Source organism: Hoplias malabaricus, chromosome 2 (genome assembly GCF_029633855.1).
Source record: "Hoplias malabaricus isolate fHopMal1 chromosome 2, fHopMal1.hap1, whole genome shotgun sequence".
Taxonomy (NCBI): domain Eukaryota; kingdom Metazoa; phylum Chordata; class Actinopteri; order Characiformes; family Erythrinidae; genus Hoplias; species Hoplias malabaricus.
The window spans coordinates 69,283,965-69,306,956 of record NC_089801.1 but is presented as its reverse complement, the minus strand read 5'-3'; the positions used below and the strand labels follow the sequence as shown (position 1 = coordinate 69,306,956).

Here is a 22,992-nt window from a genome sequence, read left to right as displayed (position 1 = left end):
TCTGTGTGGGTTTCCTCCGGGTGACTGTCTGTGAGGAGTGTGGTGTGTTCTCCCAGTGTCTGCGTGGGTTTCCTCTGAGTGACTGTCTGTGAGGAGTGTGGTGTGTTCTCCCCATGTCTGCGGGGGTTTCCTCCGGGTGTCTGTCTGTGAGGAGTGTGGTGTGTTCTCCCTGTGTCTGCGTGGGTTTCCTCCGGGGTCTAGATAGATAGATATTCTAATACTGTGATTGATTATGAGTAAGACATCATCTTTAAAAAGACAATTTAAAGGAAAAATACAAAAATATGAGAAAGAACTTTGTAAACAAGAAAGTGCAAACATAAATAGTGCCTGTTTAGAATATATTTATCTACACATGCCTCTGTTATGAGCCCAGAAAATGTCAGGAATTAAGAACAGACAAACAAACGTCATGTAAATGTGAACTGCGATTGGTTTCTGGTACTTCACAAATGCATTCTAAGAGTTTGACAGACATACGGCAAAGTGATCATAGGCTTGTGCTTTGGTGGCCTGAGTTACACAGTGCTACCTGTCAAATCTCACCCTGTTAGGTGCCTAATTGTGCAAAACTGTGTAAATGATGCACTGGATTCTGAGGCAGGGGACGGTAATTTGAGCGTGTTCTCTGATTCAAAGTGTGTCAGAGTCTAATACATCACCTCTGATCGGGACTAGCCAAGCAGCGAGATTCGTGGCTGAATCAAAGCCACATCAGACTGTGCAGTGAAGCCTGACACACAGTCAACACAAACACAAACACTCACCACCCTTCCACTATGTACTCTCCAGTACCTCATTCTGCTTCGGTTTCTTTTTCATCCCCGTCTCTTTCATCTCTCTTTCTTTATTCACTCGTTCCACACCCCTCCCCTCAGCGGGGATTTGGCTAATCAGACTAATGGCTCAGGCAGTTTGGGGGTAATTAGAGGAATCAGACGAGTGCTTCAGAAAGAGTGGCTGAGAGGAAGTGTGGCAGTAACTGTGCTGTGTGAAGCGTATCTGATGCTGGTGATGGTGCTGGTTATGATCCGAGGGGCATTGCTTGGGGGGCTTCATGGGACAAATTTTAGACATTCTAAATGTGTTTGTGTTTGAGGAAAAGAGGAAGCTTGTGTAGTGTATGCAGCTAAAGCACTTTTTTCTTAGTTTGAGTCGAAAATGAACTGCTGTCTTCAGACTCCTAATTTCCCCTGGTTCATAGGAAGAAGTTCAAACGAAATCTCTAGGAGAAGGGCTTTCAGAGAGGTATTACACGTGACTTTGAAACTTAAAGAAAAAGCATAATACACTTCTTCCGTCTTTGTTTTTTTCATTTTCTCACCTTCCTCGGTTCCAAAATCTAAAGGACAGTGCATCAAATGAAATGAAAAACAGATTGAGTTCACTTGTAAATCCATTTTGACCTGTATTTAAATATAAACAGGGTAAAGATTATTCATTTGTTTTCAATAAATTTTCTTGGCAAACTTCATTGATTTTATAAATATAGACTTATTCTTAACTTAATGCCTCGTGACCTTCGATCCTCAAGACAACACTGCATCAATAACGATTTGCTTCTGTGATAGATGGCATTGCTTAGGCTCCAGAATACTGTAACACATTGTTATGAATTAACACTTTTCATTACTGCATTTGCGAATGAAAATGAACTGTGCTCAAATGAGTTAAAGGAAATAACAGACACTACGTTCCCGAAGAAGTGTCACCAGTGTAAAGTCGCTTATCGGTTACGGCACCATTAACATTGTTGTACGTACATTTTGGAGTAACGTATGCTGCCTTCTGGATGACGTCTTTTTCAGTGACGTCTATGTTTATTTAAACAAAATAACATTCTTATTATAGCCCTTTAGCATTGCAGCATGATGAGAGCCAGACTTGCCTTCCTGCCATTCAAAATGGTCTCCCTTTAAAAATGAAAGGCACATTATGAAGTACACAATACAACAATGAGGGCTTTGTATTGCTGTGCAGCCAAGGACCGAGGACTTGTAAGAATGGCATAAATTTTCACTTTCAAACCTGGATCAGTGAGTGTCCTCAGTTCTCGCACAATTCTTTAGTGTTCGTACAAGGAAAGGTGATGTAACACAGTGGTAAACATGCCCCTGTCTCAACTTGCACATTGGTTTCAATTATATAGTAAATGTGCTTTGAGCCAACAGGCTTTGTGTTCTATTCTGTTCTGTATCTAAATTGTCTGTCTGCAGTAGCTGACTATGATACCTGCAAACACTGGAGTATCTCTGGAAACTTCAGCATCTCTTTGTATTTGTCTCTGTTCACCCTCACTTCACCTGAATGTGACCCCGTCGTCTGTATTGTGTTTTCACGTATGAATAACTGTTATCGTGTCTGTGTGCGCAGGTCGTCCGGTGATGATAGTAGTGGAGTACATGGAGAATGGATCTTTAGACTCTTTCCTGAGGGTAAGGGCCTGTCTAAGAAAGTGTCAAGGAATACTTCACCCATTGCTTACACCAGTCAAAGCCAGTTACCACTCGGTAACAGAAATAACCAAGGTGTTATTTCTAAATCGGTCTTGTCCACAGTCTTCCAGCAGCCACTCTGAGTAAATCTTTTCTGTCTCCGTCGCTGTAACTGTGGTCTGTTTCTGTGTATTCATCGTAACGAGTGTACACACGTTTTTTATTTTTATTATTATTATTTTACAGTGATGATCTGTGGTACTCCTTAAGATGACGTTTTGGAAATACATTTTATTGTTATTGATTAAAGCGTGTTATTAATATTGATTAAACTGAATTTAATCAGCTGAATTTAGTAGGGCATGATGATGGAGTGGGATTGGGGTGTCAGCCTCTTTGCGACGAGGAGCTAAGTTCCTGTAAATAATACTGAGAAAAAGTGCTCTGTTGGATTTTCCTTCATTAAAATAAAGATGATTTGCTCATGAATAAAGTACAGCATCACAAATGTGGCCAAAGATCCATAAAGTGTAACACCACACTGTTCAGGTACTAGATTTGGAAAAGGGCTTGTGTCAATTCAATACATTGTTGTGGTTTTTTTCAGTGTGTAACAGCTGTAATTCTCTGGTGTAAGTTTCACTTCACTGAATGTAGTTTTTTCTTCCCCCTCCCCTCCTTTTTTCTCTCCTCTCGCTCCTAATTTTCTCCCCCTCTCTGTATTTATCACTTTCTCTCTATTATTTCATTGTCCATTATCTCTCTGTTGTTCCCTGTGTATAATCTTTATATCTTCCTCTCTTTTCCTCCCTCTCTCTCTCTCCCTCCCTATCTCTCACCTTTCTTTCCTCCATTTCCTTGTTTTGTATCTCATCTCCCTCTGTATCTGTTTTCTCTCTCTCTCTTTCCCTGTTTTTCCTTTCTATCCTCCTCTCCCCCTCCCCATCTCTCTCTCTCTTTCTCCCTCTCTCTCTCTCTCCCCATCTCTCACCTTTCTTTCCTCCTCTTCTCTCTGACTTTATCAATTTCTCACGCTCTCTTTCATTTCCTTGTTTTATATCTCATCTCCCTCTGTATCTCTATTCTCTCTCTCTCTCTTTCCCTGTTTTTCCTCTTTCTGTCCTCCTGTCTTCTCCCCCAACACCCCTCCATCTCTCTCTTCCTCTCTCTCTCCCTTTCTTTCTCTCCCTATCTCTCACCTTTCTTTCCTCCTATTCTCTGGCTCTCATCTCCCTCTGTATATATTTTCTCTATTTCTCTTTCCCTGTTTTTCCTCTCTCTACCCCCCTCTCTCTCTCTCTCTCCCTCCCTCCCTATCTCTCACCTTTCTTTCCTCCTCTTCTCTCTGACGTTATCAATTTCTCACACTCTCTTTCATTTCCTTGTTTTATATCTCACCTCCCTCTGTATCTATTTTCTCTATTTCTATTTCACTGTTTTTCCTCTTTGTATCCCCCTCCCCTCCTTCTCTCTTTCTCTCTTCCTCTCTCTCTCTCTCTCACCTTTCTTTCCTTGCTCCTCTTCTCTCTGACTTTATCAATTTCTCACTCTCTCTCATTTCTCATATGTTTTCTCTATTTCTCTTTCACTGATTTTCCTCTTTCTATCCCCCCCCCCCCCCTCTCTCTCTCTCTCTCTCTGTGTGTGTGTGTGTGTGTTACAGAAGCATGATGGGAACTTCACAGTTATTCAGCTGGTTGGAATGCTGCGTGGTATCGCCTCTGGAATGATGTACCTGTCTGATATTGGCTATGTGCACCGGGACCTGGCAGCCCGCAACATTCTGGTGGACGACAACCTGGTGTGTAAAGTGTCGGACTTCGGGCTGTCCAGAGTGCTGGAGGACGACCCGGAGGCAGCGTACACCACCACGGTCAGACACACACACGCGCTCGCTACTGCTACGGAATTTCAATATCTCTGAAACCTCATGGGGGTTCTCACAGAGGACTTAACTCTTAGAAGTCACAGTTAAATCCGCCACTGACTAAAGCCTTCTCACTCGTTTTAACTGCTTCATTAATTCTGTCAGAAATGCAGATTCTTACATTTTAATCAGTCTTACGTTTGGGTTTGTGTATGGGGAAAAAATACACATTTGTTGACACCAGAACCTCTGGGAAAATGTCTAATTTAAGAGCAGACTCTTATGTTGAAGTGGGCTGTAAATCATATGAAAGTGCATTTGATTGAATGAGTATGTGATTATTTATATTGTTATAATGAGATTGTTCATATCATTGTTTATAATTAGATTTACATCTTTGTTCATTTATAGAAAATACAAAAGAAGCTTGTTTTAATTTCACTAGCTTTCAGTACGCTCCAGAAGTCCAGGCATTAACCAAACGACTGTGTGAGACAAACTCAAAAGTACAAAGTCATTATTTTTGATTTTGTGATGATTAGTTCCAGGTCAGTGCCACTAAATTAAAAGCTGAAGTTCTTGACAGGTTCTAGCTATAAAACTGAAGACAGACCACAAGAAAATGTGAAAAATTGATTTATTTTTTGTAGTAAAATGTATAGTACGTTTCACAGCAATTTCACAGGTTTGAGCAGGAAAGAATATATGTAAAACGCAGCTAGCCGTACAAAATATATTACATGTCACAAGACATATTTCATCTTCCAAACTGCTGTGTGACTTATAATAATTAAAAGATTACTGTAAAGTACAGGGGTGGCACGGTGGCGCAGCAGGTAGTGTCGCAGTCACACAGCTCCAGGGACCTGTGGGTTCGAGTCCCGCTCCGGGTGACTGTCTGTGAGGAGTGTGGTGTGTTCTCCCTGTGTCTGCGTGGGTTTCCTCCGGGTGACTGTCTGTGAGGAGTGTGGTGTGTTCTCCCTGTGTCTGCGTGGGTTTCCTCCGGGTGACTGTCTGTGAGGAGTGTGGTGTGTTCTCCCTGTGTCTGCGTGGGTTTCCTCCGGGTGACTGTCTGTGAGGAGTGTGGTGTGTTCTCCCTGTGTCTGTGTGGGTTTCCTCCGGGTGACTGTCTGTGAGGAGTGTGGTGTGTTCTCCCTGTGTCTGCGTGGGTTTCCTCCGGGTGACTGTCTGTGAGGAGTGTGGTGTATTCTCTCTGTGTCTGCGTGGGTTTCCTCCAGGTGACTGTCTGTGACGAGTGTGGTGTGTTCTCCCTGTGTCTGCGTGGGTTTCCTCCGGGTGACTGTCTGTGAGGAGTGTGGTGTGTTCTCTGTAGGTGTGTGTGTGTGTGTGTGTGTGTGTGTTGTCCTGTGAAGGACTGGCCTTGAAGGACTGTGTATTCCTGCCTTGTGCCCAATGATTCCAGGTAGGCTCTGGACCCACTGTGACCCTGAACTGGATAAGCATTTACAGATAATGAATAGATTAATTAATATAAAGTACAGTACATATACTGTTCCACAAGTGACAAAGTTCCACATCCACCAGTAGTTTTATCATTGCTTCTTATACAGGCCATGTATACAAGCTAGTGCCTATGTAGTGTTACCTAGTCTCTATGAGGTAGACACCTAGCTGTTTCCTCAAAAGCAACTGGAAAAGAAAGCATTATCAGTTCTTCGTGGCTGTGATATCACAACCATAGCATGACAACAGCAAAAAGAGTCTAACACAAAAACCATAATTTCTACACAAAATATATGAAAAATTTAATTATACAATTACTATTTAATAATCATTTTAAATGTACACATTGTTTATGGTGAAATATATTGTACACATTTAATTCATGCATGACTGTTTTCAGCAGGTTCATCTGAGCACATGTCTGTTGTGTGATGATGTTTTAAGAGAGTTGGCTCTGGAGTTATCTCTGATGGCTGATAGCATAATTAAACTGTCACAAGCTAATGGAAAGTGCTAGAAACAGTTTATTCAGAAACCTTTCCTTAGCGCTGTCTGTGAAATTCAGTAAGATACAGTAGGACAAAGTGCTCCTGTTGGATTCTCAGCAAAGAGGAGAATTATGTGTAAATTGGATCATCTCTCTTGAAAAAGATGGACCGGCGGTTTTAGCATTTGGGCAGTTTTACAGTTATTTTATGAGCGGGTGAGTGTCAAAGAGAGGAAGGCGAGTAGGTTTGAACTGCTGCTGAATTGATTCTGATGTCATTTATAAATGATTGAAGTATTTTCATAAATATTACAGTGTTTCACTGTGTTGCTTTGGGATTGAACTGTGTTGTAATGTGTTTTGTTCATGTGGAAGTTATGGGTGTATGAGGAGATTTCATCAAACCACTGACATTTATGTTACTTCTCCAGGGCGGAAAAATCCCTATTCGCTGGACGTCTCCAGAGGCCATTCAGTACAGAAAATTCTCCTCAGCCAGTGACGTCTGGAGCTACGGCATCGTTATGTGGGAAGTGATGTCATATGGAGAGCGGCCCTACTGGGAAATGTCCAATCAGGATGTAAGATCGTCCACCTTTTTATGCTCATTCATCGTTCCCACGGTTAAAGATGTTTAAGAGTGTAATCCACAGCAGGCTTCTCTGCGTTTCCCTTTCACCACTCCACTGATAAAGTGCCTTCTACATGTCCAACTTTAAGTTGTGTCCATTCTGAGCTGATATGCATGAACAGGAATATACAGGGTGGGTCGTTTATATGGCTACACCTTAATAAAATGGGAATGGTTGGTGATATTAACTTCCTGTTTGTGGCACATTAGTGATGGGTGGTGACCATGGCGGCCATTTTGAAGTCAGCCATGTTGGATCCAACTTTTGTTTTTTTTCAGTGGGAAGAGGGTCATGTGACACATCAAACTTATTGGGAAATTCACAAGAAAAACAACTGTGTGCTTGATTTTAACGTAACGTTATTCTTTCATGAGTTATTTACAAGTTTCTGACCGCTTATAAAATGTGTTCAAAGTGCTGCCCATTGTGTTGGATTGTCAATGCAACCCTCTTCTCCCACTCTTCACACACTGATAGCAACACCGCAGGAGAAATGCTAGCACAGGATTCCAGTATCCGTAGTTTCAGGTGCTGAAAAGTTTACCCCCCTCCCGTATACTAATGTGCCACAAACAGGAAGTTAATATCACCAACCATTCCCATTTTATTAAGGTGTATCCATAAAAATGGCCCACCCTCTATATTTATATATAAGAATAGTTTATTCTTTTCTGATTAAACAACTCAATAAAAAATATTACCACAGTAATATAAACTTTATTTTCAGTGTTTGCACATGTTTACTCAGAAATGTGCACAGTGCATCCATAAATAAAGGCAGCACTAGCTGTTTTATACAGTGTAGCTGCTCAAGGTGCCACCTGTAATTATTAGAGTTCTTGTAGGAAGCACGTGTATTCCAACCTTCCAAAGTATACACATATCTAACAGGAAGTTGTAAGTGATTTATTAATGAGGTACAATACACTGCAGCCAATCAGAACTGGGTGATTTACATACATTAATCTTAAAGGCACAGTAACACACACTGTCTGTAAAAATGTCTTTTTGCTACATAACACCATACAATTATTATACGTGGACTTTGGGGGGAAAAATTAATTCAGGAAAAATATAGAATACACATTAAATTATAAACCAACTGCAGGGTTTTGTAAATGAACCTGTGTGGCTCCCTGCAGGTGATCTTGTCCATTGAAGAGGGCTACCGCTTGCCGGCCCCCATGGGCTGCCCTGTGGCTCTGCACCAGCTGATGCTGCATTGCTGGCAGAAGGAACGCAGCCAGAGACCACGCTTCCACGATGTGGTCAGTTTCCTGGACAAGCTCATCCGCAACCCCAGCAGCCTGCTCACACTGGTGGAGGACGTGCACAGGTACAGCTCTGTCCATCGCACTCAGCCTAGCTTCCTTTATAAGGGTTACATTCCTCATATTCTAGCAAAAACACATTCCATTTATAGACATGGACACAGACGCTCAGCTGTGCTCATGTGGAACTGCGTTCCCTAGAGAGGGGGAGCTCCATCCTGTTCATCCAGGAGGAGTTGGAATGGAGTCTGTGATCCAGAAGTAATCACTAACCTCGCCAGAGCCCATGTGGCTGAGTGCAATCGAATCCCTGCAGCCATGTTTCAGGGAAAGTAGAAGCTGATACTGTATGAAAGAGGGTCAAACTTTCAGTAGGAACTTTGGGTTGACAAAGTTTTAACTACACTGTTTATGTCTAGCTTTTTATTATTAGAAATGTACTTTAGACTTCACTGTGCTCTTTTAATCTGTCCCTTGCTCTTTAATTAAATGTAAAATATTAGTCCTCTGCGCCCGCAGTTTACCAGAATCTCCAGAAGACATGCCTGATTACCCTCTCTTCATCTCCATTGGAGACTGGCTTGACTCCATTAAAATGAGTCAGTACAAGAACAACTTCATCGCAGCAGGGTACACCACTCTGGACTCCATCTCCAGCATGAATATCGAGTGAGTGACATTCTCCGGGGATTTGTGTTGACAGCCAAAATAAACAGCCATATGGGCATATCAGACACCCCTGATCAAATGACATGATATGCTGATTTTCTCAGGGAAAACAGCGAATACGTCCTCTACAGAGGACTCAAATATACCAGTTTTTCTGCTGGTTTTAGCCGATCTGTTGCTATGTAATTAGCTGGATTGCAATTATAGGGATACAACATATATATATATATATATATATATATATATATATATATATATATATATATATAATGTGCCGTTTCCTACAGCCCATTTATTATGTATTATTTTTCATAATACACATAGATGTTCATTAAAAAATGCAGAAAGGACTGTTTTAGAGGGTGATTACTTATTGGACCTCAACAGAAAATGCTGTTTAATCACCAACACCTTTTCACATTGATATCCTTCTACTTGGAAGTGCATTACAGTAAATTAAATGTACGTTCTGCACTGAGAGATTAGAGTCTAGTTAACCCATTGTGGTCAATATGTGATGATTTCTTAAGTTTTCTATTTCCTCTTACATCTGCAGTGATGTGCGGAGGATTGGTGTGTCTCTGATTGGCCACCAGAGGAGGATAGTGAGCAGCATACAGACACTACGACTGCAGCTGCTCCACGTCCAACAGAGCGGCTTCCATGTATGAGAGAGACCAGTGAACACTAACACACACTCATAAACACACATGCGTACACTCAAGCACATACACACACACACACTCACGCACGCACACAGCCAGACCTGATCTGTCTTACCAACCACACTCAGAGAACTGCAATGCTTTGGCTTCTTCTCCAGACTTCTTTCTCCCTTGGCCTCTGAGGACTTCCAGTAAACAACACAAACCCTAGAGTTAAGGCCAGACTGAAGGAAGACTCTGAAAGTCTCTGCTTAATTTGTCTTCACGCTGAGCAAAGCAGCCGGAGACGGACAGCCAATCAGGGTCCAGCGAGAGCACGGCACCGTCGCCATGGTGATGTCACGTCCGTCAGTCGTCCGTCAGAGTTCGGTGACTGGCCGGCTTCACAGTCCAAGAACTTTTAATAGTTATATTTGCTATTTTAATGTAAAGAGTATGTGTCTTAAAGAGATATTTATCGTTTTCTTCATCAAGCTACTTCCTGGAGCCTCTGAGAACGAGAGACTGCTGAATGTGGGTGGATTTACATGGCTATTAGCCCATTATTTATCACATCAGATATTTATGCTGGTATTTATATGTACGTGTATGTGGTTCTTTTTTGTTTGTTTGTTTGTTTGTTTATTTATTTATTTATTTATGGTTTGGTTTGGTTTTTTCCTCAGCAATATGTGTGGTCTTTTCAGAACATCAAGAAAAGAGCCTAGATTGGGAGCAGAGAGTCATATTTTACTCTATTTGAAGACAAAAAAAACTCACACTTAACCATAGACCTCCTCAGGCAGTCCGCTATGCCATACAAGAACGACCTTTCACCTTTTGGAAGACTGAAAGCCATGGTCTCGTGCTTCTGCAGCAAGGCCGGACACATCGCAAACTCAAGAATTGTACAAACCGGCCGTGATTCAAGGCTGAAGGCTCGGCTGGAGAGCGCAGGACCGTAGAGTTCTTCGTGAGCCGTGAGACACAGAAGATTGTTACCGTGTTTAACCCATTTATGTCCATATTTGAATTTTTTTGTGTCCTCTCCGCTTGCCTGGTAATGATTAAATAGGGTGACCAGACGTCCTCTTTTACCCGGACATGTCCTCTTCTTTAGACTTTAATAAATGTCCAGGCGGAATTTCACAAACATCCGGGATTTTGTTTTTCTAGAGCTTACATAGAACTTCGAGAAGCGTTTCGTTCACAAACTAGTCCCGCTCTCCCCTACTCCGATTGGTTCGCTTGAGTGAACAGGGGGCGTGGTGAAGTAGCCTAAAATTTTCTCATTGGACGGTCTGACTGTAGAGCTACCGTTATTGGTCGATAACCGTCTCTGTGAACATTTAATTGGTCAGTCTGCACGTCAGTAGTCCTCTTTTTCACCATGTCAGATCTGGTCACCCTAGATTAAATACAGGTTTTTATCCCATATTTTAAAAGGAGAATTGCACCAGCTCTTCAGAATTTGTGGTTAATTCAGTTGCTGAGAAATAAACAAAAACAGTAGTAAACTGTAGAGAAAGTTAGCGACTGATTCCTCTACAGTGCTGAGGGAACAAGGCGTAATGTCCACAGTGCACATGCAATCATCTTATTTACTGTTGGGAGTGACCAGTGAACCTACATACGTCTTTTGTTTTGTATATAAAGCTGATAACGGTGAAATAGTAGTAAATCTAAAAGAAAAAAAGTGTTTTCTCTTAGGACTATTTTGCCTTTGAAAATGCTGCATGTACCTATCTGCCACCAGTGGATATTTCTCAATAGCTTTAAACCAGAAATGTTCTCAGAGCTATTTTAGAGCAATAGGATGCAGTGTATTCACAACCATAACATGTAATAACTTCCTGTGTGATAGCTTTTAGAGACATTAAACTCCAGACGTCTGGTTACTATCAACACCACCGTGAACAGTTCTGAGTCACCAAAACACTCTGGATGATTTTAACATTTTAATGATTTAATAATGAAGAAAATCTGAAACAGATCTGTAGCATTTTTCTTTATAATGTTAATGTTGGACATGAATGGGTTAAATGGAATACCCTCATTGAATGTAGGGGGGGGTGTAGCAGTGATAAAGCTCGGTATCTCTCTCTCTCTCTCTCTCTCTCTCTCTCTCTTTCTCTCTCTCTCTCTCACTCCTAGAGGCACTTTGCAGGTTTGCGTGCTTTAGCAGTTATTCAACATGATGCTAGGTGTTACTAACTTAAAGGGCCCATATCACTCAAAATTACGTTTAACATTTATGCAATAAGAAATGATCAAATATTCAGTCCACATGTGCTTGTCAAAAACAGGCTGTTCTGTATTCATCAAGCTTATGATGTCACAACCACAGACACATTGACATATAGTTTTTAGTTTCATTTGTTTCTGGTTTCAGTTCTGATTGTTTATTTATTTATTATTTTTTTCAGCAATGTACAGGACAGCCAATCAGAGTAGAGCTCATTTACATATACCTGTGGGGTTGCTTTTGTTTTCTGGTATCTACACGCATACGTGCACAGATTGTGGACTTCAGAGAGAAAGTATATACAAGAATATAGAATATGGGCCCTTTAATCCTGTAGCACACATCCACTGCTCTACAATAACAGGCCACTTGCCGAGTGTGTACAGTGGTCAGGTGTCCAGCTCTTGAGCTTGAACACATGTTCTGGACACTGAGAACTCTCCTCTGAATACACTCACACAAACAACAAGAGTGGAAACAGAAAACAGTGTGGACTCCAGCAGATGGTCAGAAACTGGTTAATCAGGTCAGTACACACTATAATGTATAGTGAATAGTAATCTAATTGTATATTATTTTTTATAATTTATAATGGATTTAAAAACAGAGGTATAAGTGGATTAGGCTGGATGTTTGTACAAAATAAAAGATAATGGATGCCTTGTGTTTTTTTGTGTGATTTTTGAGACAAATGTATGTATAAATATATCTTATATGTAATAATAACGGGGCCGCACAGTGGTGCAGCAGGTAGTGTCGCAGTCACACAGCTCCAGGGACCTGGTGGTTGTGGGTTTGATTCCCGCTCCGGGTGACTGTCTGTGAGGAGTGTGGTGTGTTCTCCCTGTGTCTGCGTGGGTTTCCTCCGGGTGACGGTCTGTGAGGAGTGTGGTGTGTTCTCCCTGTGTTTGTGTGGGTTTCCTCCGGGTGACTGTCTGTGAGGAGTGTGCTGTGTTCTCCCTGTGTCTGTGTGGGTTTCCTCCGGGTGACTGTCTGTGAGGAGTGTGGTGTGTTCTCTCTGTGTCTGCGTGGGTTTCCTCCAGGTGACTGTCTGTGAGGAGTGTGGTTTGTTCTCCCTGTGTCTGCATGGGTTTCCTCCGGGTGACTGTCTGTGAGGAGTGTGGTGTGTTCTTCTTGTGTTTGCGTGGGTTTCCTCCGGGTGACTGTCTGTGAGGAGTGTGGTGTGTTCTCCCTGTGTCTGTGTGGGTTTCCTCCAGGTGACTCTCTGTGAGGAGTGTGGTGTGTTCTCCCTGTGTCTGTGTGGGTTTCCTCCAGGTGACTCTCTGTGAGGAGTGTGGTGTGTTCTCCCTGTGTCTGCGTGTGTTTCCTCCGGGTGACTGTCTGTGAGAAGTGTGGTGTGTTATCCCTGTGTCTGAGTGGGTTTCCTCCAGGTGAATCTCTGTGAGGAGTGTGGTGTGTTCTCCCTGTGTCTACGTGGGTTTCCTCCCACAGTCCAAAAACACATGCTGGTAGGTGGATTGGCGACTCAAAAGTGTCCGTAGGTGTGAGTGAATGTGTGTGTGTGTGTGTTGCCCTGTGAAGGACTGGCGCCCCCTCCAGGGTGTATTCCTGCCTTGCGCCCAATGATTCCAGGTAGGCACTGGACCCACCGCAACCCTGAACTGGATAAGGGTTACAGATAATGAATAAATGAAAAAAAATGAATGTAATAATAACTATTCCGAGGTATGAATGAGTTTACAGACGGCAACTGTTTATAAAGACATTGTTTACAGGTCAAAGTTTGGAAGTGGTGGGTAATATATCTGTGTTCCCAGTGTCCTATATTCCCTTCTTCCTTTTTCTGTGTCCTGGACACCAAACATTTAATGATTTCCCTTAAGCGCAGGTTAATTTTATATACAGCCATCTGTCAGGAAGAAGAGCAGGGACCCTATTTTTCACATGTGTCACCGTAGCCAATGTCATATTAAGGGAATGCAGAGCTGGGAAACATATATTTCAGGTTCATAATAGGACCACAGGACCCTGAGAACATAAGATCCTTGGTCATGTTCACAGTATGCGCCCTATAATTCTAGTGAACATGGGACCTTGATCCTGCAACAGATTTGAACACCTTTACTAATGAGTGAACTTGCCAAGAACCATCAGAACATGACTTTAACCACAGTACGTTGTAGTAAAAAGCAATGGCCATCAGGTCCTGACCATTTCTGTAAAACAGGAAAAATGAGTTTGCAATTATTAGGTTATTTATATTTAATAGACCCCTCATGCATGTTTTATCTCTGTGCATTAGCAATCCTCTTGTTGTAGTTAGGTTTTGGTGAGTACGGTTGTTTCTCGGTCCTGGTGGACCTCTGTCCTGCATGTTGAAGCTTTCTCCTCGCTCCATCACACTCACTTCAACTTCAGAAAAGATTGTTAATTAGCTCATTAGTCGCATAAGTTGCAAAATGTGCAGGGCAGTGGCCTTTGGTGAACAGCTCGGTAGTTATAAGGAGTGGGTTCTTCCACTGGTCACTGAAGGCCTAACATCTCAGAAACATTAATAAACCAGGAACTGACAAAGGAATCGCACCAGTCGTGTTTTGTTTACAGTACGCACCAGGTCTGTGAGAAAATAATATGAGACATATTCAGACCATCCCAGTAAACAAGGAACTAGTGATGGGAATTTCGGCTCTTTTTGGGGAGCCGGCTCTTTTGGCTCGGCTCTTCATAAAGAGCCGACTCTTTTGGCTCCTAAATGGCTCTTTGTTTTACCACTTATTTCCACTTGTACAGGACAATATTACCTACATTTTACATGACTATATGGACAAAACATTATTGTTCAATATTAAAAATAATAAATATAGTGTTGCAATGGCCAATTGTTTTTATGGCTGCCTTGTAATAACTCACTGATTGCACTCACACATTCAATTGTATAAATAACTGGATTTTTATTTAAACACCTTAATAAAAAATCACTTGTAAACTCTGAAATACAGCCAATGGAACCCAGAAGTACAAAATAGCTTATTAAATTAAATAATCATCCATTTCTGGGTAATAAAATAAACAAATACTCTGCAAAGTGCAAAACAACAGCATTCAACGGTAGTGATTAAAACAACCACAACTGTCAACAAACATTTAACTGATTTAACATTTTCTTCAACTATTTTTTGGAAGGCAGATTAGCATTCAGGAAAACCAAGTGTCTCAGCTTGGAGGGTTAGAGCTTGCTTGTTGTTCTCTGATTGGTCGAATGACAAGGCTTAGAAAAAATGGCTCGGACTTGGACGGGAACCGGTTCGTTCGCGACCGACACATCACTACAAGGAACGTCCCAGGACGTTCAAAATAGGTCTAAAAGTAGTCTGTCCGTCAAGGACATATTTTAAACGTCAATGGACGTCCAAAATCCATCTTAATAAGTTAGTTATCAAGTGGTGACCAATCGATAACGTCAGTGGACGTCCAAAACGCGTTTTATACAAGTAATTTAGTTCGGGACCAATTAATAACGTCAATGGACGTCCAAAATACGTCTAATAGTCGTCTTTTCAATGTCTGTGTTTGGACGTCTTTTCATCTTTCATTTTCAACCTTAAGAGAACGTTGATTAGACGGCAGTCATTAGGTTATTTCAACGTTAAATCAACGGCTAATTGTTTACTGGGATGTTTCAGTCAATTAAGGGAAACTACTACAAATAGACTATGGATAAAAAACAGAACCGTAACTGTTAGCTAAGCGCTAACACCTCATGTGAGGGACTTCAAATGTTGGTTTTGACATTCATTGTCCCCACAAACTTGTTGATAGGTGGATTGGCTCTGTGAAATTGTCCACAGGTGTGTGTGTGTGTGTGTGACTGGGTGAGTGATGCCCTCTCCAGGGTGTGTTCCTGTTGTACCCAGTGTTTCCAGCTAGGCTCCAGTCCCACCTCGACACTGAACAGGATGAAATTGTCACTAAACGAATAGACAACAGAAGCATCACAATGTAATATTTTCATGTTCACCACTAGAGGCTGCACATCCCAAAGTCCATCCAGGACACTGGTGAAACACTGAAGTGGGTAAGCAACCACTAAAACACAAACAGGTAAGATCTGGAGTGCACTTTTTCTCAGGACCAAACTGCGCATGTGCTGGTGAAAATCCTAAAATCGCGTTCTTTATATTTCACTTTATTTGTACTCATTTGAAATGAAATCGCCTAGTGCGCCTTTAACTCGGGAGTGCTGAGTCGGTGCTGCAGTGATTTATTGTGGAGATTTAGTGAGTGAGGCAGCGCTGCAGTTCTGAATCTTGCCGCTACAAGGCGACATTCAGCATCGGCGCTGGTTCCTAAGCAACACTCTGTAAATATCTGCGTCGGTGTGTGCGCCGCTAAAGCTCAATAAAATGAGCTTGGTATAGTTTATATGACAAGGCTGACATGACATTTGCCTGTTTAGGCCGGAGACAGAGCACCGGACGTTGACTGCTGCTGTTCCCGCACCGACACAGCGCCGAGCGGTGAGCTGTCTCTTAGCTTTAGCCGAGTTAGCCGAGCTGTGTTTGTCGGGATACAGAGAGGTCTAATATAAGCTACAGCGCGCGTTTGAATATTTAGAGTTAGCTGTCGTGAGCTGACAAGATAATATCAACATTACTGTGCTTATGTAGTTCTGTATGTTATCAGTTTATTGTTATTGGTCTTTTGGAATTTTCCTTTCCACCTTAAATGCTGAATCAATCCCATTTTGGTTCCTTTCTGGATTAGTTCAATTTAATTAAACCACCTTAACTGGCACAAGAGTGCGATAAAGTCCCCGGATAGCCTCCGCCCAGTGTAAAGTGTGTGAATATTAACGTTAATAAAGTAGGGTTATACAAGGTGGGTGTCTAGTTAAGGAGACCTAAAGTGGCTCAACGGATTAAGACTGGGGACGTGTCTCAAATCTCACAAGGCCCCTTGTTCCCTTTGTAGTGCACTGTGTAGTGTATACCCAGTAAACAATTAGCCATTGATTCAACGTTGAAATAACGTAATGACTGCCGTCTAATCAACGTTCTCTTAAGGTTGAAAATGAAAGTTGAAAAGACGTCCAAACACAGACATTGAAAAGACGACTATTAGACGTATTTTGGACGTCCACTGACGTTATTAATTGTTCCCGAAATAAATTACTTGTATAAAACGCATTTTGGACGTCCACTGACGTTATCGATTGGTCACCACTTAACTAACTTATTAAGATGGATTTTGGACGTCCATTGACGTTTAAAATATGTCCTTGACGGACAGACTACTTTTAGACCTATTTTGAACGTCCAGGGACGTTCCTTGTTTATTGCGTAACATCTTTAACCTCAGCCAGAACAATGATAATCACCTCATTGAATCTACACTCTCCCAGCTCCACAGACAGGGACATTTTGTAGTTCTGCGGTTACAGACTGTAAGCCATCTGTTGCTCTGCATACTTTTTAGCCCTTTTTTTAATTTGTTAAAACCACCACAGGTTTGATTTGGGCACTGACACTCCTGTTTGGTCAGAGGAGCTGATAAAATGGACAGTGAGTAGATACAACCCCACATCTAATATCTACCATCAAAACCAATGACTTAATCCCGGGTGCTGCTCTATATCCAGTGTACAAAGCTAATCATGGTTTCTTTCTAAAGAAACCAATGTACCACACCTCATATATGCTAAGTGTGTTATGAATTTGATGTCTATTCCAGTGCCACAACCCTTAACAGAAAGTTTATGGATCATAAATAACTGTCCAAGTAGTGATCACTGATTGAGTCTCCTTCGACCTGTTTGCTTTGTACAGCGTGGCCCTGTCCATAAAGGCCAATGGGGCTCTTCGACAAGCTGGCTGGGTGGCTGGGTTTGAAGAAAAAAGAAGTGAATGTGCTGTGCCTGGGACTGGACAACAGCGGGAAGACCACCATCATCAACCAGCTGAAGCCCACCAATGTGAGCATTACATCTTTCTTTTCTGTTCACTCATTATTGCACTGAACACATTTTAACCTTTATTTTTCACCTGTTGTAGGACTCATTTGCATTTTTGTAATTTATATTGAGTCGCTGGTATGAATTACAGACTTGATTATAATATTCCTAGAAGCATTTGTGTCTGTTTAAAGGGTTCCAGTGTTTTTCAAACTAATCTCTGTGGACACAAAGAGAACACACCACACTCCTCACAGACAGTCACCTGGAGGAAACCCACATAGACACAGGGAGAACACACCACACTGCTCACAGACAGTCACCCGGAGGAAACCCACATAGACACAGGGAGAACACACCACACTCCTCATAGACAGTCACCCGGAGGAAACCCACGTAGACACAGGGAGAACACACCACACTCCTCACAGACAGTCACCCGGAGGAAACCCACGCAGACACAGAGAGAACACACCACACTCCTCACAGACAGTCACCTGGAGGAAACCCACACAGACACAGAGAGAACACACCACACTCCTCATAGACAGTCACCCGGAGGAAACCCACGTAGACACAGGAAGAACACACCACACTCCTCACAGACAGTCACCTGGAGGAAACCCACACAGACACAGAGAGAACACACCACACTCCTCATAGACAGTCACCCGGAGGAAACCCACGTAGACACAGGAAGAACACACCACACTCCTCACAGACAGTCACCTGGAGGAAACCCACGCAGACACAGGGAGAACACATCACACTCCTCACAGACAGTCACCCGGAGGAAACCCACGCAGACACAGGGAGAACACACCACACTCCTCTCAGACAGTCACCCAGAGGAAACCCACACATGTCACCCGGAGTGGGACTCGAACCCACAACCTCCAGGTCTGTGACTGTGACACTACCTGCTGCACCACCGTGCCACTGTCTCACATTCCAGATCTCTTGTGGAAACTGTCTGCCTTTAAGCATTTGTTGGTTTGTTTTTCGTTTTTTTTGGCAGGCTCAGACTCAAGACATTGTGCCCACCATTGGCTTTAGCATAGAGAAGTTCAAGACATCCAGGTGAGGATCTATTTTTGCACTTCTTTTCTGATGAGGCAGTGTATCTGTCATGATACTAATCGTAATGTTCTTTCTACAGTCTGTCATTCACAGTGTTTGACATGTCCGGCCAGGGCAGGTATAGAAACCTATGGGAGCACTATTACAAGTAAGTGAAGCCTCTTCACACAAAATAAAAAGTAATAAGTTTATGGTTTATGTACGTTTGTAAACGATCTTCATCCCCTGATTCATTTACCAAGAACTAAACAAGCATGAATGTCTGTACCCAAATTTACTTAGAAAACAAGAGGTTTCCATAAACTTCCACACAAAGATAAGAAGTGTTTTATCCTTCTTCTGTACAGATATCATGTTTGCAGATGCAGTGTTGGGTCCTGACAGCGGCGATGTTGACGTTACTGTACCGAATCAATCAGTCCAGTGCATTTCAATGGTTTTTCATTTTGTTCTTGTCTCTGTTTGTCCAGGGAGGGTCAGGCTATCATATTTGTTATTGACAGCAGTGACAAGCTGAGGATGGTGGTGGCCAAAGAAGAGCTGGACACTCTCCTGAACCATCCTGGTAAGCATTCCACGAGCATCGGTTTTTACCGTTTTTTTTACAGATATTCCCAAAAGTTTTACAACGATAAAAACACATCCAAAGGATTTTAAGACAACGCTGGAAAAAAAATGAGTTGAGAATTACTTGTAGTGGTTTTAACTCTTGGGTGTCAGTAAGTCTGTATTTGTCAGGTAATTACTGTTCTGTTGATGGAGTAGTAAAGCGTGTAATAATGCTTAGGGTGAGCTATTGTGGTGGTCAGACATCATGAGAGAAGAGCTATAAGAGAACTGAGTCTGACAATGTGACAATGAGAACAAAGAAATCAGACAACCAACACAAAACAGCTAAAACAGGAGCAGTGAAATACATACGTCAGGACTTCTTCAATTTCATTCCTTGTTTGTGCAGATATAAAGCACAGGAGGATCCCCATTCTGTTCTTTGCTAACAAGATGGACCTAAGAGAAGCACTGTCGTCAGTCAAGGTCTCTCAGCTCCTCTGCCTAGAGAACATCAAGGACAAACCCTGGCATATCTGGTAGGACAACGTACAGTTGCAATTCAAGTTTGGACAATGGCTTACTGGGTTTTGAAGGGACTTTGTAGTCTCCTGTAAAGCTCAGACTCAGGAGAAGCTTCAGCTGTCTGTGATCAGTTGCCAGTCAGAGTCTGAATGTGTTTGGGTGTTTTGCAGCGCCAGTAACGCTGTCCAGGGCGAGGGTCTACAGGAGGGAGTCGACTGGCTGCAAGGTATAGATTTACCTTTGTTTTGGATTTACTCTGTGCTCTTTTACTTGCGTGTTAACCTTTCATCAAGGATAGGATCAGGTGCTGTTTCCAAAATGGGGATTATACTGGAATGTGGACACAGTGATAAGGGCAAAACATTTTAAATACAGTCACATTTGATAAAGCATTAACAAAAACTATAAATCTAACGTACATTATTTGTTGTGGTTAATGCTGTCTTTTGAGCTCTGTTTTATTTTCTATAAAAATGCAGGCCTCACACACTGTATTTTAGAAATACAGCTTTACGTCCAACAAACGTCCACTCTATAAAGTGTCTACATGCTGCATGAATGACACGGAGAGCAAGATGCTACAGTGTTAGACACTCTTTATTTATTTACTCACTCTTTAAAAACACCATAATTCATTCATTCATTCATTCATAATCTGTAACCGCTTATCCAATTCAGGGTCGCGGTGGATCCAGAGCTTACCTGGAATCATTGGGCGCAAGGTGGTAACACACCCTGGAGGGGTCGCCAGTCCTTCACAGGGCAACACAGACACACACACACATTCACTCACACACTCACGGACACTTTTGAGTCGCCAATCCACCTACCAACGTGTGTTTTTGGACTGTGGGAGGAAACCGGAGCACCCGGAGGAAACCCACGCAGACACAGGGAGAACACACCACACTCCTCACAGACAGTCACCCGGAGCGGGAATCGAACCCACAACCTCCAGGTCCCTGGAGCTGTGTGACTGCGACACCTACCTGCTGCGCCACCGTGCCGCCCAAAAACACCATAATGCAGTGTTAAATTATGTAAAATTTTTGAGGGTGTCTGTTAAATGAAACACTTTTTCTCCATACTGTAAATGTACTGTGACTGATGCCCTTTTAGAAAAACTCTATTATTACATCAGTACTGTGTAATTTGACACATTCAGCAGTATTTGACTTCTTCTCTGCTCTTTTTCATCTGTAGAACAAATTGCGCTGTAAGTATTTAAACTGAACATTCCAGTGCTGGTGTAGTGGATTGTTGTGAACTGGTGCTTATCTCTTGAATGAGGTTGAGCTGTAACCTTCAGTCACTTTGGGCTGTAACTGACCGCGAATGCAGGTTCAATCTCACACTGGGCTCTGGGTGAAGAGTGACCAGGAAATTAGTAGCAATACGGCCCAAAGGAACTGAATATCCTTTTTCAAAATTAATCAAATTTATCCAAACCTAGCCTTTAGTGCCGTACACTTCCCACCCTGTGTTTCCACCTCGTGACCTCCTCCTAGCCCCGAATGGTCTGCTGTAGTCGGTGTGCTCTGGGCTGTTGACTCAGTCAGTGATCGGCTGCACGGTGGTGTGTTTTGCTAATACTTTGGGTTCCTTTCTCCAACAGATCAGATCAAAACGATGAGAACGTGAAACCTTCGTAAAGTCCAGAGGACAACTGCGATAGCACGCGATAACAAGGATTCCGCCCACAGACGTCAAATCAAGCCCGACCCTCGTCCCGTGGGCGTGATGGGCCGTCTGTGGGGACCCACACGTGGAAGCTCAGAGTTTGATCATGTGAGATGCTTGGCTTTAATCCTGCTTCACCACAATTTTATTTATTTTTTATTTTCTTAGGTCATTTTTAAATATTCAGAATCATAGGTCAGACTTGCCCCTGCTAGTGATGATGATATTGCAAGCACTTATACCTCAGCTAAACAGCAAACCGATATTTATCAGTTTACCCTCGGTTTAGACCCTCGGCGCCCCGACGCGAGGGGCACAACCCAAGTGGAGGAACTTTGTTACAGAGAGCAGGGTATTTGAGTCAGTCTGATAACTTAAGCCAAAGAAAATGTCAGAAATATAAATCACATCGTCTACAGTAGTCTTTTCGTTTATAGTTTTCGTAAGCCACCGGGTTGTGTAGCAGCTCCATAACATACAAACTCTTGGGCTTATCGACTCCTATTGGGCTTAGCTTTTGGTTTACGTTATTAATCTGACTGTAAAACCCTGCTCTGTTCAACACCTTTCAATTCTCCAAATCCCATAGTAATCTGAAGGCTAACTGAGAGAGAGAGACACACACACAAAGCATGACGTCTTAATAGGAAGGATGATTGAAAACCAAAGTTAAGGGCTGTCCAGTAGTCAAGGAGTTTTGATGTGGGAATTAAAGGCCAGCCCCCATTGGGACTGGATCCACATGAGTTAGGATTCTGGAGAAATGTCTGTAGGCCGAAAAAACACAGGAGAGTGGAATAAATCCAGCTCAGTGAATTATTCTACTCTTCCGAATCACACACTGGTTTTGAAATATCACACAGACCTCTCCAATATCATCTGCTGGTGTCATTGTGTGTCTCTGACTATAACTTCTCTCAGCTCTTCTGCTATTGGACGGGGTATTTTTCTCTTAACTTTGCGAAGTCTCCTCCAGTTATGCTCCTTTTGAAAGAGCTGTGTAGTAGTGACTGAAGTAACCTACTCTGTGTCCAGCAGCTTGTCTTCCTGATGTTTAGAGCGTGGCCTCCATTAGAACTGTTTTGTTCCGTTGTCCTGGTGAAAATGTGGACGATTTAACACATTGTTTGCTTTAAAACATTCCTGTGGGGTTTTTTTTATTATTATTTGTCTGTGTAATTTCATAACAGTTGAAAACACACAGGCCGAGACAGGACTATTTCCTGAGGCGTATGTAGACTCTGAAAGGTCTCTCAAGCTCGAAGAACGAATGTTTTCTAGTCGGGTTTGTGTCTCAAATCTGTGTTGTTCTAGGATGATCTATAAATAAACAGAATTAGTCTCTGTAAGAATGTGTTGGACTTTGTTTGTAAACAGTAAACGCTTTATGACTCCACCTCTCTCTCCTTTTGGTGCATCGTCACTGAGCAGTGATAGGTGGCGCCCTGATCACTCCTACTCCTACACTCCAATTGTGGCGGTTTTTGGCCTGGGTCTGTGTCCCAATCAGTGAGTGTAATAAGAGTCCCCCAC

The 22,992-nt window shown here is 42.4% G+C and overlaps 2 protein-coding genes across 4 annotated transcripts in view; both read left to right on the top strand.

The window, feature by feature from the left end:
• epha6 (eph receptor A6) overlaps positions 1-12,334 on the top strand; it is a 187,897-nt gene extending 175,563 nt beyond the window's left edge. Inside the window, exons 12-17 of the mRNA XM_066661292.1 lie at positions 2,374-2,435; positions 4,099-4,308; positions 6,685-6,834; positions 8,028-8,221; positions 8,676-8,825; positions 9,382-12,334. Coding sequence (XP_066517389.1) covers positions 2,374-2,435; positions 4,099-4,308; positions 6,685-6,834; positions 8,028-8,221; positions 8,676-8,825; positions 9,382-9,496 — 881 coding nt within the window. The 3' untranslated portion in view covers positions 9,497-12,334. The remainder of the gene's footprint in view (positions 1-2,373; positions 2,436-4,098; positions 4,309-6,684; positions 6,835-8,027; positions 8,222-8,675; positions 8,826-9,381) is intronic.
• Positions 12,335-15,432: 3,098 nt separating this feature from the next.
• Positions 15,433-22,782, top strand: arl6 (ADP-ribosylation factor-like 6). Of its 3 annotated transcripts, none has more exons than XM_066659628.1 (8): positions 15,433-15,776; positions 17,501-17,646; positions 18,644-18,705; positions 18,785-18,853; positions 19,176-19,270; positions 19,664-19,793; positions 19,950-20,005; positions 21,395-22,782. In XM_066659628.1, exons 2-8 carry the CDS (start codon positions 17,524-17,526, stop codon positions 21,418-21,420), a joined length of 561 nt encoding a protein of 186 aa, XP_066515725.1. In that variant the 5' UTR covers positions 15,433-15,776; positions 17,501-17,523; the 3' UTR covers positions 21,421-22,782. The 3 variants fall into 3 exon arrangements, with proteins under 3 accessions (XP_066515725.1, XP_066515724.1, XP_066515727.1); XM_066659627.1 differs by lacking the exon at positions 15,433-15,776 and adding an exon at positions 15,872-16,192; XM_066659630.1 differs by lacking the exon at positions 15,433-15,776 and adding an exon at positions 17,019-17,236.
• Positions 22,783-22,992: the final 210 nt, after the last annotated feature.

Bases quoted from the DNA above. Each gene is read 5' to 3' on its own strand.
- arl6 (XM_066659628.1), top strand. From the start codon at position 17,524: ATGGGGCTCTTCGACAAGCTGGCTGGGTGGCTGGGTTTGAAGAAAAAA. The intron at 19,271-19,663 runs GTAAGCATTCCA...TTGTTTGTGCAG, and splicing joins CACTCTCCTGAACCATCCTG to ATATAAAGCACAGGAGGATC. The intron at 19,794-19,949 runs GTAGGACAACGT...GGTGTTTTGCAG, and splicing joins GACAAACCCTGGCATATCTG to CGCCAGTAACGCTGTCCAGG.